The sequence below is a fragment of the Silene latifolia genome, chromosome 10, assembly GCF_048544455.1.
Source record: "Silene latifolia isolate original U9 population chromosome 10, ASM4854445v1, whole genome shotgun sequence".
NCBI classification, from domain to species: Eukaryota; Viridiplantae; Streptophyta; class Magnoliopsida; order Caryophyllales; family Caryophyllaceae; genus Silene; species Silene latifolia.
In genome coordinates, this window is record NC_133535.1 from 4,881,787 (window position 1) to 4,895,877 (window position 14,091).

The window sequence follows — 14,091 nt, forward strand, 5'->3', positions numbered from 1 at the left end:
TAGAAGCTTTATCTCTTGGGTGAATCCAAAGGCCAAGATAAACTCTACATTACTCTGATTATTTGGGTGAAATCTGTGACTCGGAATAGTGATTTGCTTAAATTGTGTTATTTCAATCAATTCTCACAAAAGTGGTGTTGATTAAATTCAGTGTGGTGTTGATTAAATTCAGTTTATAGATAAAACGGATCAAGTATTATACGGAGTATTATGATAGCTATAGACCTATAGTATGTCATATATGGGACAAACTCGTTATTCCATATATACATAAATGAGTAATACTTGACCCTTTTTCAAGAGTGAGGATCATTTGTCCCATTTGGTGTCCCAATGTGTGTCACTTCAATCACTTTCTAACACATCAACAAATTAATATAATTATTGTAATATTTTATTTTGCAACAAGTGATTTGTTAAAAGGTGAGTGGAGTGGCACACACAATGTGACACAAAAGTGGGACAGAGGATCCTTACTGTTGGTCTGCTGTTGGTCTTCTTTAAGACGGAATGTTAAAACGGCTCAAATATCATTTCACATGGGTAAATAGGAATCACAGGTTGTTTTTCCCTAAACATTTCGCTTTTGTCTTTTTGATCTCACGGCCATATTTGACCATCTTAAGCTTAAGATTTGCTACTTTGCTAGGAGTGTTCACTTTCTGGTCCGGACCGAAACCGGAATTAAAACTCCGGTCCATTCTGAGCCCGGCCGAATTGGACCGGAATATAGGGTCTTTTTTTTTCCATAGGTTAGTTTATACTCCGTATAAGATTCTATAAATGATATTCAAATATGCTTAATATACATATTTTTTCATTTTTATAGGTATAACATTAAGAAATCATTTATAAAGTTAACGTAAATAGGCGAGTACGGACAAATTCCGATCCGATCCAATCTCCGACTCTCCAGTCCTTATTTTTTGTGATTCTAATTACGGACCAATGAACATTCCTAATTTTTACTCTAAAACGAATATTTCCGTCTTAAACATGAATTTGTGGATCAAATTATGTATCAGGAAAAGAGAAGCCTAAACAACTCAAAAGCCCATTAGCTTGCAAAAACTGGCCTCTTTTATACAAAGTCTGGCCCAATAAACTATTCACTAAACAAAATCTGAATAGTCGGATTCCAGTACTCTACCATTCCTTGGGGGACTCTGTGCATTCCTTATGTAGGCAGCACGAATGCATGACTGTATGAGTGTTAACTAACTCGGCCTCTCGCAATGTGTGCGCATATTGAGCTCACGAGATGAGTCACCCTTTTCCTAATAATATGAAGTAAGTTATACGAAGTAACATATAAGTTACGCACACGAGATGAGTCACCCTTTTCCTAATAATACTGTAACAAAAATTTTTGTATTTTTAGTGCTTGCAAAATGCAAATACATCCTGACTCGAAACTGACCTGAGAGCCATTAGTTATGCAGCTCATCCTCAGTTTACCTATTCGGATCAACTCAATCAAACGACCATCAATCGTATTCAAACACAAATACTATCCTACAACTAATTGTATAATAGCTAAATACAACCTTGTCTAAGTTATCGAGCTTTCACGTTTTTAAGTTATTGAGCTATTTTACGAAGTTATTGAGCTTAATAATTATTCTGTTAAGCTCAACAACTTTGTACCATAAAATAATTTTGTTAATAGAGCTCGACAACTTTGTAATAAAGCTCGACAACACTGAATAAATTATATATATTTGGCATTCAAACATGCAATTCAGCAATAATAAGCAATGACTGGCCTAAAGACAAAATCTTAGACAAACTAATAACAATGATAATCAAAATTAAACTAATAAGGATATTTATATTCTAGTATTCACCCCGTCTAATCGTCTATCGACAATTAACTGAAACGGATGCAGTAATAGATTACGTACTAGACTATTAACTGAAACGAATGGAGTAATACGATATTCAATAAGGAGGTTGAGGTGATCTAACAGTCAAAGGAGTAGGAGCACAAAGAACCTCAGAATCACCACCATGCAAACTCACGTGGGTCCCACTACCTTCCGAAACCGGTAACCTTGACCGACTACCGTTACCACCAGTCACCCTATTACTCTGGTTTTTATCCTCAAGCGGTAACCTGACATAACTAGGGCTATTAAACGACGTCGCAACGACATAAACAGTTCCCGCGCAAACCAAGGGACCCACCACTTTCCCACCAACAACCAACCCATTGGGCCCCGTCATTGCTATCGTGAACCCGGTCCCACCCGCCATGGAAACACCAAACGGCGTCGTATCAGTCATCACACAAGCAGAAAGAGTAAATATATCGAAGTTCCCATGAAACGTCACCGTTCCGTAAGTACCGTTCCCTGTAGGTTGTTTCAGCGTAACGTCGGATACCGTCCCAGTTGCGGATAACACACAAATGCCAATCCCATGGTTGCGCGTGAAGCGCGTGAGTGAGTCAACCAGGTCCGACCCGGATGGGAGTTCGAGAAGGTAGGATGACATTGCGGGTTTTGATTCGGGTTCGGGGTTTATGATGATTTGGGGTTTAGGCTTGTTTTTGGCGCCAGGTGGTCTGCCAGTACGGCGGGATTTGACGATTTTACCCCCGTCTTCGGTACTACCCGTGGTGGTTGGTACGGTGAAGGTAGGGGTATTTTGGGAATATTGAGGCTGTTGGAGGAGTATAGGGTATTGGCGAGGGGAGAGGAGGTGGGGAGGAGGAGAAAGGAAGGAAGGGTGATTTAGGAAATTGGGAAGTATGGGAGTGGTGTTAGTAATTTCTGGGTTGGAATTAGTAAAATTATTATCATCAGTCGTATCGTGTTCGGGTTTGTGTCCGTCTTCGTCTTCAACGTGCGTACGTTTCATGGTGCAGTATTATTGAATGATGAATGAATAAAAATACTGTTTATTAAACTGAATTAATGGAGTATTTTAATGGGGTTATATGCGAGAAGAAGAAGTGGCGCGACGCTGTGATACTGTTTAGAAGGAGAGTGGGCTGCTACTGCTGCGCTAGGGTATGCGTGGTGAACAAGTCTTTGGATTTGGGCTTCAGATATACTTCTACAATATACATCCATTTCAGGAGTCTTTTAAGACCGTCTTATCATAGACATGTTTATAGAGTAATACTTATCTAACAAAAAAAAAAAAAAAAAAATATCTGGATGTGGCAATCGGGTTGGTTTGGGACGGGTCATCTCGAGTTCAGATCATATCGGGTCAGCTTACCCTTTCAGATCGGGTCGTTATCCGATATGGTCAATTTGGGTTAATTGATGTGTCGGGTTGGGTCGGGTTATTATCGAGTCTAGTTACCTAATCGCATTAGGTCACTTTGTTACTGTTAAGGTTAATTTTCGACCATTACTTCAATTTAGTTACTTTATTATTAAGTCGGTAGATAATCAACCGCTTTCATTTTAGGATTTTTTGTCAAACACAACTTTTAAAAAAACCTTTTTGCGAAACACTACCTTTAAAAAAATTATTTGTAATACACAACCTTTAAAAACCAAAATGTTGCAAAACACTACTTTTTTGCCGATTCCGTTAGTTTAATTCATTTCCGGTGTCATGATAGTTTGCACGTGCAAGTATGTTTGACTTTTTTTTGTTCTCCCTCCAATTCATCCCCCTCTTTCTTAATTTTCCCTCCATTTATCCAATAAACCCTTTATATTTAATTCCCCCGACAAAAACCACCCTCCCTCTTCATCTCATTATCATTCCCTTCCCCACTTCCCTGCCCCTCTCCCCCTCTCTCTCTCTCTACAATGTCCAGTGACAGTTCAATATCTTCGTTAACTCCGCTTCACAAATGTCGTTGTGGCATCCTTGCCGCCTTGAGAACTTCCATGACGGAAAAAAAATCCAGGAAGAAGGTTTCTAACATGTAAGTGTTACAACCCGGGAACTCAAATGCGTGGATACAAGTCATACAACTAGTTCAAGTGGGTTGACAATCCTTTGAATGAAATTAGTAGTTTGAAGTCGGAAATTGTGGAACAAAAATTGAGATTAGAGGCTGACCTTGAGTATATGACTGGAATTGTAGCTTCTAAGGAAGAAAAATAAGAGGATTATTTAACTAATAGAGTAATTAATGGGTAGTCATCACCGGATTTTTATTAATTTGGTCAAACTCCGGCAAAAAAGTAGTGTTTTGCAACTTTTTGGTTTTTAAAGGTTGTGTTTTACAAATAATTTTTTTAAAGGTAGTGTTTCGCAAAGAGTGTTTTTTAAAGGTTGTGTTTGACAAAAAAACCTTCATTTTAATCACTATTAAGCTTAATAAGTATCGTGTCATCTATCTTATCAAGTCAATATCAGGTCGAATCTCCAAAACAAGTAGCTCATAAAATTTATACGAAGCGATTTATTCTCTTTGATAACTTGGAAATTGAGCTCCGTCTTTGAAAATATATATCCTCTATAAAGCCGAGGCGTCAAATGAATAAATGAGAGATAAAAGTATAATTTCTGAACTCGATTTTCTGTAAAAATTACGGTATTCTCCATCGAACAAACGCATCCGTATCTAAGGATACTAACATACTATACTGGTTGATACGGAGTAATCGATATGGAAGGTTGGATTACAAATTTTTCATGTTTCATGGAAGACGAAAGTTTGTTTTCAAATGAAGACCAAGATTAGTAATTGGCTGCTTTACTCAATGACGCGTAAAAGTAAATTCCGTTTATCAAATCTATCGAAACTTGTACAAGTTTAAGTTATCGTTTCGGAATCTCACAACAAAGATGTTCTACGCGGAATGTTACACAACTAAAATAAACTCAAAATGACGTAATGTTTGCATGATTTCCAGGTCGATCTCTGATTCCTCTCTTACACAGTAAAAACACAATAGCAACTCCATTAGCAAGCAGCCATATGCGAGGAAAGAGGCATCAACAGGAAGAAGAGGGTTCGCATTGTCGATTATCACACATTGAATAGGCAATGATCATATACGAGCTACATAGGAATTTGCCTGGGTAACATACCTTACCCAACGATATGGATTAAAGGATTTTGATTTCTTTGCAATTTGCAGATACTTTACCTGCAATGAACGGATGATTAAATATGAGAAAGTGGAGATGAGGGTTAAAACAAGCCGTAAGTCTCCTGAAAGCCATTACCGAGTTAATATACTCATTAATAACAACAACAGTAGAGCCTTAATTCCGAAATGATTTGGGGTCGGCTGACATGAATCATTCTTTAGAACCGTGCATGGGTGAACGCACACCTCAAAGTGCGAACAAAATAGAAAAAGAAGAATGAAAAACAAAAGGGAGAGTGAAACATAATACAAAAGTCAAGGTAAACTTATAGGTTTTAAAAATCAAAGTCCGGATTTCTATTATAAAAACTTAAAATTTAAATCGAGAATAAAGATTTGAAACACGAAGTAAAATTTAAGGGTCCGGAATACCTTAACAGTGAACCAAGTAAAAATATATAAGAAAGTTGTTGGTAAAAATATACTCATCAACCTACTAACAAAATGAATCTTCTCCAATGTATTAGGTAACATATGTCACCCTCATTCAAAAGTTACTAGGAGGCCGACACATATGGCTTGTGTAAACTAGTAGACGGCCAGATCCAAAGGGCGCAAGGGGAAGACGACACTCAATCAAAATAAAGGCAAACCCTGTCATGACACGCACCCAGAGTATACAAATAGCCTAAGTAGCTGCATCATGTAATTTCAATTCAAGTACAACAACAACAACAACATTACCCCAATGGCTCCGGCAAATTGCGGATGTATACGCCCTTACCCTTGTGTTAGCAACACAAAGAGGCTGTTTTCGAATGACCCAATATGAAAATTGCGTCGAGAACTGCATCGAAGGACCGCTACTTCACAAAAGAAAGAAGCGCAGCCCTTAGAAGTATTTGAGCGAATGAGATCATCTCTCAACTATGGCATGTATTAAATGCAGAAAGAACATGTAAGAGGCTGAAAAATATATGCATGAGCATCCCTTAGAAGTATTGACGGCAACTAGTCACTTGAGGAATTATTATACTCGGTATAGAATGGCACCAATAGTCAACAACAATGAACATTGACTCGTAAATCATAATTAGAGATACAGAAATCCATCCCTTAAAAGACAGAATGAGAGATATACCTGAAGCTTGGAGGTATTGTACATAGGTATTGTAAAGTTCATACTAACAGGCCCAGCTTCTTTTGTGAGATTCCCTGAAATGCATACAAATCTCGTCATATTTGGGTTTCAGTATAGTTAGTTAAAATTTCCACTAAACCATTTACTTGCACATTTGATTCCCACCGTGTAATTCTTGCGAAAATGTAAGCTTTGCTCTTAGGGTATGTTCAGCTCCACCTACAATCTGTTAAAATAGTGAAATTAGCAATCAATCGGTCAAAGATCTAAAACATACACCACTCCAGAATTCAAATTACCTTCTTCAAATTCCATTCAAGCTTCTTGTTTGCTTCCTTAAAATCAGTTGTCTGTCCAACAGCACCAGGTTCCAACTCATAGCTAACTCTGGAAAGTTACCAAACAGCGAATAGGTGAGGAAGGTCCATAAACATATAAAACATGCAAGAAACACCCCTTAAATGGTAAAGAACCGAACACTGTTACTCTAGCCCCCATAACTACATAGTCAGCAAATGACAAACTCCGTACTACATAAGGAATATTCTATGAGACGATCTCATATGTGAGGCCAACCTAATTGCTTACATAATCCTCAAATACTTATATGGCTAAGGGGCTGGTTTCAACTCTAAAGATCGTCTCATATAAGTTTCTGTCATGTTGCAATTGCACCATCTAAATTAAGAAACTATTATTTACACATGATAAAAGAATATGCAGCATGTCTATACTCTATAGAATTATACTCTGTATTGTTCATTGCTTTCTATATTAAAATAGTGGTGAAGGTGGTCACATGAGCATATCGATGTTATACCTTGTGGTATAAGTTGGCAGTGGCATTTGAACAACGATAGTATTGGCAGTAGCAGTCGCTGGGAATTCAGCACGTATTTTGAGAATTACTTCAGCCTATATTGCAAGAAAAAGTAGACATTAAGTGGGGAAAAAAAGTCAAGACTTATATTTGAGGTATGGTATGCATGTAACATATGACAGATTATTCATTCAGCACAAATATAACCCTGTCATTAAAGGTCAAAAAGAATTGAGCCAGAGCTAAGAGTGGAATATATGATATACTGTCAACTGCACCACCCATCCCCAAATAAAACTGAATTGATTCGTCAACCACCATATGTAATCCTCGTCAACTAGTCAATCACTCAAAGTTACTCTCATCAAAACTCGATCATGCTATAGCTCAATAAGACACCAGCATTTCGACTTTAAGAGAGTAAGGCAACCTCAACGAAAATTCTAAAGCCAGCATTAGAAATTTCCTTTATTGATTATTACGAAACAAAAAACATTAATTTCAGCATGCTAGTCCAAACATAATTTATCGGATATTACAATTCAAATAGGGCGTGCAATAGAAATAGAGTCATCGTAACAAAAAGGACACATATTTCCTCAAGGAAATCCCACCTTAAGTGATCCAGCTTCTTCAATCAGAGCATTGATACGGAAAGGAGGCTTGAACTCCTGTGTCATGCGATAGTTCATCACTGGGAACTCACCATCTGGAGGTACCTATAAGTCAAACAGGCAACAATGGCATCCACGTTACGTGGGTCGTGGGATACATAATCAAACATGAATTCTAAGAAATGGCACAAATTCTTTAGAATGCACTAACCAAGCTTAGAGTTCTGTCTAAATCGAAGTTATCAAGGTGCACAGATTCATGAAAATTACAGTCGTCAAGTATCACTGTACCAGATCCAGAACTACTATAGCCTGAAAAGAAAGAGTAAAGGAGGGATTAACATGGCGTTAAAAAAAACGGTAAGCTACAAAAGTACAAAGTCTCAACCTGAAAAATTAAATAGAGCAACAAAATACCATATGCTGAACTTCCGCCTCTTCCAATGGTAACATCCTCATTCAGAGCTAACTTAATTTCTGGATTACCGGTAAGGTAACTCTTCATCTGAATTGTCCCGTCAATTTCTGAAGTTAATATATAACCCTGCAAAAATTACATAGCAGTTCAGACCCAACGTCAAACACATACAAGGAATACGAGAAAACAGGAGTAAAAGACATGCCAACAAGAGCATACTAATATGCAGGCATGCAGCAAACCAAAAAGCAAGAAAATGGCATAGAACATAGATCATAAGAGAAAGTTCTTACACTGGAACTGAAGGTGACACTTATCTTCTCAATGATGTCAACAAAAATTTCCTCTCTCTTTCTACCACCGGGCTCGTTCGCCACCACGGACTTTGTCACAGCAGTTCCTGGCATTCTGTTGTTCCCTTGCTGCATGCATTCAAATGAAATGAGCCAAACTGAACAAGCAACCACTTGATAAGCAGTTTAGGGTGGAGGAGGGGTTCTCATCCACAAATGAAAGAGGAGTTGTCTCAGTCCATACCATGAAAATAGAACCAGGACCGAGAGCAGGCATGCGTGCAGCATCAACCACAATTGGTTCATTGAATACATACGACTTCAATGCTTCTGTCGATGTTGTTTGCATATAACCAAAATCCTATAGAGTAAGGTAAAGTCAAATGTAAATAACACATAAAGACCAACAAACTTGAGATATCTAACCCATATTTGTGGATCCAAAACAACAGCAAAGTGGTAACTCATACACCCGCAATCACACTATGCATAAGCCATGCACAAACTAAAGAGAGCACAGAAACAAATGTATCTTCTTATATCTTCAACTATCGTATACAACTATACATGTGTAAATATTTGAACATCATGAGGTTCAATGATGAGAGAAAATAGAATTGTAAGAATATAGCGCGCTTATAGGCAACGATTACTTACGATCATTTCGTCAAGCAACTCATAAACAAGCACAAAGTTCCGTCTCAGAGACTCTTCATTTAAAAGTCCAAGATAATCCTTAATAACGCGAGCGATCCGCTGGAGGAGCTCCAGTAGAAGCGAAGGTGACACATTAGCCCTTGTGGTTGCAACAAACAATAGTCCAACAATCTTCACATGAAAGTAGTTCACACCATCTACATTCTGTTCATAAAAAAACTAGTATAAGAGTGCCAAACAAGTAATAATAAACTGCAATACCAATAAGAGAGAAGCAAAGCAGAAGTATGGCCAGCCTCTTCCGCAGCCAAATTCAATAAAAAAAAACACGCAATTACTCCATATGTTTATGACTTTGGTGTAGGAATGTCACGCTATACATTAACTATGTTTCTCAGAAGGATGATACAGTAAGGGTATCATGAATGAGCCACGGAATGCTTGAACTGTCACTATCTAGCATTGTTTTTTCATTGTCTTTCAAGTTAAAGGCAAGTAAGATTTAAGAATGTACCATTGAGAACTAAATCAGTCAATGAAATGCATGCTGCATTGCTGCGTCTTGAAGACACTAATAAACTTTCTCAATTAGAGATGCTTGATAAATTTACGAAAACTTTAAATGTTAACCGACAGTTTGCAAGTTGCTGACTAAGAAGGCTTCATTCATTTGTGGATGAAAATATGCATATAATTTCAATGGTGTTTTAAGAAGCCCTACAACCATTGCTGGGGATGGTGTCGGTGGTGGTGGGGTGGCAGTGCAGTGTACGAAGGGTGGTGGTTGGGAGGTGGTGGGATGGAGTTGAAAGGGAGAGATTTCAAATGGGTAGAAAATTGAAAAGAGGGAAGTTGAGATGAGGAGGGTAAAATGGGTAATCATGTATATGATTGAGTAAATCATGTACATGAATGAGCATAACCCTTCTCATTAACCTTCCATATTTCCTTTTTTGTCAATTGGGTTAACCTTCCCTATTTCCTTTTTAGGGTTGATTTGTGTTGTCCAAATTCAATTGCATGTGGAGTAGTGTGTTCTGTGTGGTCCAAATTCACTTTCTTATTTCTTGTGGAAAAAGGAAAGGTAAACAAATTAATGAGAATAGGAGGGAGTAATAGATTTCAAACTGTGGCATCAACACAATAAATCTACTTGGCATCCTCTACTCCACAAATCATGCACTCCCTCTGTCTTAACCGTTTGTTTACCTTTGATTAAAATCCCGTTCACATTGAGTAAGAAAAGGTAAACAAATTATTGGACGGAGGAGGGTTAGTTACTGGATGTAGCTTTCTAAAAAATAAAAAATAGTTTCCCTATTTCCACATAACGTACAAAATGAGAAGAAAAATGAGCAAAAGAATACCTACAAAGACAGGGGGTGCCTCCTCTTCTCCATCTTCTTTCCAAAATTTCACCTTACGGAAAAATATCTCAGTGCTCCCCTTTGGGACATCTCCCCGATCTGGGTTCACGTGTAAAAGCAGTGAAAAAATAATGACTATCTTTTAAAGCTGTAAACAAATAAGTAATTTTACGTCCCCTTTACAGAAGAGGAATGTTCCGTAATAAGTCCTCAACTCATAAAAAAAAAAAACATAGCAAAAATGCCAATTAATAATGGTGAATTATTTTTGTTAGATTGCACTATGTAATTAATAATCGAGAAAATGATTCTTGACCATGACAGAAGAAAAAGAACTTGTCTACAATAGTGTGATGTTCAACCAAGATTAAATTCCGCCGTATTCTTTTTACCCATTTTTCAAGAGAAAGAAATGACTACATAATACTTGGGAAATAACAATTGTATCTTTCCAAAAAGTACCAAAAGACAACTTTTGACAGTTACGAAAACATCTTGTCCGTAAACAAGCTAACTGACACCAGCCCTCCAATAACGGGCAAAACAAAGGAAGCCCGAAAAACAACAGGGCGCAGGAAATGAACAAAAGCAACTCACTATTCCAAACTGCGCCACTGCTAATAAATATTCACCAACTAAAGTCACAAGAACAGCAATAAGCAATATGCAAATAGCCTAACTATTAAGTTATTGCGCGGGATCTACACTAGTTAACTATTGCACAAGTAACTTTCATGATTCGATCAAATGATCTATACTCCATAATGGAGAGCAGGCATGTTCATTTAAGTTCCAAAACATCCATATATGATTTAAACAAGGCAATGAACTAGCTAACAATCTGCATAATTATCCATATTTGACTGTCAGGCTTGCTCTCACAGCAGGTGGAGCCCATGGAAGGAGTCAATCAGCTATCTTGTGAAAAATCATGGCTATCTTGTGAAAAATCATGGCCATCCGCAGTCAGCATGCTATGGGCTCTAACTTAACTGGTCAATTAGATGATTCTACCACAATGTTAAAACTACCTTAATCTTTCCACTAAATTTACTGAAAGGTTTATATTGGAAATAGATCTGGTTACCAAAACAAACTAAGGAAAGTAAAAGACACTATGGTTCAATTCAGTAAGATAACAAGCTGAAATTTTGATACACTCATTCAGACTACGACAACAACACCCGCTTAATCACTACGCAAATACTCCCACTATTTCACTCAATTAACCTCATTTGACGCTTTTCTCCTCTCATAAAAAGTCCATCAGAGTACACTAGATAACAGCACAACAGAAACAGAAAATGTTAACTAATTACGCCTAAATTTACCAAAAATAAGAAGTAATCAACTTTGAGCTACTATCAATTGATCATTTAGTCACAACAACAAGTCGCTTCATCACTACGCAAATACTACCTCCATTTCACTCAATTTCATTTCATTTGACGTTTTTCTACTAGCATAAAAATTCCATCAGAGTACACTAGAGAAACAACGCAAGACAGAAACCAACTAAATTACGCCCGGACTTACAACATCAGAACTAATTAGCTTTGAGCTATAATCAAACCATAAATCAGAATAATTTCACTACCAATTGATCACCTAATCACTTGTTATACTTAATAACATGCAGAAGTCAGTGTTAACTTACACAAATCGATCAAAACATAACAATCAAACATCTCACTCGGTACTAAGACAACAATAAATGCAGCTCAACTCGCTTCATCACTACGCAAATATTCTCTCCATTTCACTCAACTAACCTCATTTGCCGTTTTTCTCCTTTCATAAAAGGTCCATATATTACAGCTCAATTTACACTATAGAAACAATGCAAGAGAAAAACTAACTAAATTACGCCTAAATCTACAAAAACCAGAAGTAATTAACTTTGAGCTATTATCAACCATAATATCCTAACAATTTCACTATTAATTGATTATCCTTAATAGCAACATGCAGAAATCAGTGTTGATTTATACAAATCGATCACAGCGCAACATCAAATGTCTCACTCAGTACTACGACACCGACAAAATAGTAGCTCAACTCGCTTCGTCATTATGAAAATACTCTCTCCATTTCACTCAATTAACCTCATTTGCCGTTTTTCTCCTTTCACAAAAACATAAATTACACCTCAATTTACACCATAGAAACAATGCAAGAGAAAAACTAACTAAATTACGCCTAAATCTACAAAAATCAGAAGTAATTAACTTTTTGGACTATAATCAACCATAAATCCTAATAATTTCACTATCAAGTATCAATTGATCATCTAATCACTTCGTATTTTAATAACATGCAGAAATCAGCATTAATTGATACAAATCGATCACAATATCAATCAAATTACTAAGAAATTACAAGAACAAAGCGAAATCGACAAAATTAATGATAAAAAATCAACAATAAGTTCAATAATTATACGGAGTAAATCATAGATCAAAATTGAATTGAAGAAGAATGTGATAGATCTAGAAAGAGAACTTACAATCGCGAAAGACAATGTTATCGCCTCTTTGAGAAAGAACGAAGAACTGTGATATCATCTTTTTGGAAATTTCTCTCTAAATTGAGACTTTGGTCTACAGATTTTGATGTTCGTTGAGTTTTCTCGTCAAATACTTCGTATACTGACCACTAGCAATGACCACCTAGATAGCACAAAACGGACACGGACACGGGATACGGTATGGTCGGTATCCCATGAAATTTAAGACACGGGACTCATTATTTAAATTTAATAAAATATATATTTTGTAGTTTTTGATTTTATTTTTTAAATATATTTATATTATAATTGAAGTTAAAATTTGACTTTGAATGTAACTCGTTCTCATTTCCTGCCTAAACCCACCTTCTAATCAAATTTTTTCAGTCTTTCGACATCTCATCCCTCGTTTATAGGTGTCCGACACAGTGTCGGATACGGGACGGCTGGTTAGGAGGAGTGTCTGTGCTACCTAAATGACCATCTGTGGATTGGTACTAGTACTGATTCAATTCATAATAAGTGTTAATAAGTGTTAATTAGTGACAAGCCTGGCAGCCATAATATTTATAAATCCCGTTTTAAGCTTAAAAGATTGTATTAAGCGATGTTTTTTAAGGTGTATTTCATCTGATTTTAGGTCGATTCGAGCAAGGTATGACAACGAGGGTTATAATACACTCCATCATGAATTTTGACAATGTATCATTCTCAAAGTTTGAACTCGAGATCTTTGATTAAGTTAGAATAATCTTTTATCAGTCAATACTTTGCAATAAATCACCTTTAATGACCATGTCCATGTGTAGGGTAGGTAGTAGAAGTATCGAGCAAGTCTTATATAGAACAATTGCATTTGTACAACGGAGTTGGTTTCAACTTCAAGACATGAAAAACGTGTGTTTTCGCGTCTTAGATACCTTCATCGGTATATATGAAAGTGAACGGGTTGGTTTCAAATTCGAGACATGAAAAATGTGTGTTTTCGTGCCTCAAGTACCTTTATCCTATATATGAAGTGAACAGGTATTTATGCCGTTAAACATGTGTCAATTTTCTATTAGACCCCTTTTTAAATTAGAAAAGCATGGTAAAAAAAACTTGGAAAAGAATTACTCCCTCCACTTTTCTATATATGACGTTTTGCATTTACGAGGTAAGCCTTTGACTTTAATATTTACAAAAATATATTTGTTCAAAAAATATAAAAATGGTACCATTAAATTCTTTACGAAAAACTCTTTCATATGAGTATACATATCATAA

The 14,091-nt window shown here is 36.6% G+C and overlaps 2 protein-coding genes across 2 annotated transcripts; both read right to left on the bottom strand.

Annotated features, from left to right (window-relative positions):
* Nucleotides 1-1,703: 1,703 nt before the first annotated feature.
* Nucleotides 1,704-2,993, bottom strand: LOC141607041 (AT-hook motif nuclear-localized protein 28-like). Its single transcript, XM_074426416.1, has one exon. It carries the CDS (start codon nt 2,860-2,862, stop codon nt 1,942-1,944), a length of 921 nt encoding a protein of 306 aa, XP_074282517.1. The 5' UTR covers nt 2,863-2,993; the 3' UTR covers nt 1,704-1,941.
* A 1,660-nt stretch (nt 2,994-4,653) lies between these two features.
* On the bottom strand, nt 4,654-12,963 carry LOC141604815 (AP-4 complex subunit mu). The gene is made up of 13 exons (XM_074423323.1): nt 12,826-12,963; nt 10,324-10,418; nt 8,953-9,156; nt 8,540-8,656; nt 8,296-8,424; nt 8,002-8,128; nt 7,796-7,896; nt 7,585-7,689; nt 6,971-7,065; nt 6,450-6,537; nt 6,316-6,376; nt 6,151-6,224; nt 4,654-5,066 (listed from the first exon to the last, which is right to left on the bottom strand). Exons 1-13 carry the CDS (start codon nt 12,881-12,883, stop codon nt 4,968-4,970), a joined length of 1,353 nt encoding a protein of 450 aa, XP_074279424.1. The 5' UTR covers nt 12,884-12,963; the 3' UTR covers nt 4,654-4,967.
* Nucleotides 12,964-14,091: the final 1,128 nt, after the last annotated feature.

What these genes read in the sequence shown, in the direction of transcription:
- LOC141607041 (XM_074426416.1), bottom strand. Translation starts at nt 2,862, where the DNA reads ATGAAACGTACGCACGTTGAAGACGAAGACGGACACAAACCCGAACAC.
- LOC141604815 (XM_074423323.1), bottom strand. Translation starts at nt 12,883, where the DNA reads ATGATATCACAGTTCTTCGTTCTTTCTCAAAGAGGCGATAACATTGTC. An exon ending in AGGAGGCACCCCCTGTCTTT is followed by an intron (nt 9,157 to 10,323) that starts GTAGGTATTCTT and finishes TTTTATGAACAG; the next exon opens with AATGTAGATGGTGTGAACTA. An exon ending in AAGAAGCTGGATCACTTAAG is followed by an intron (nt 7,066 to 7,584) that starts GTGGGATTTCCT and finishes CTTGCAATATAG; the next exon opens with GCTGAAGTAATTCTCAAAAT.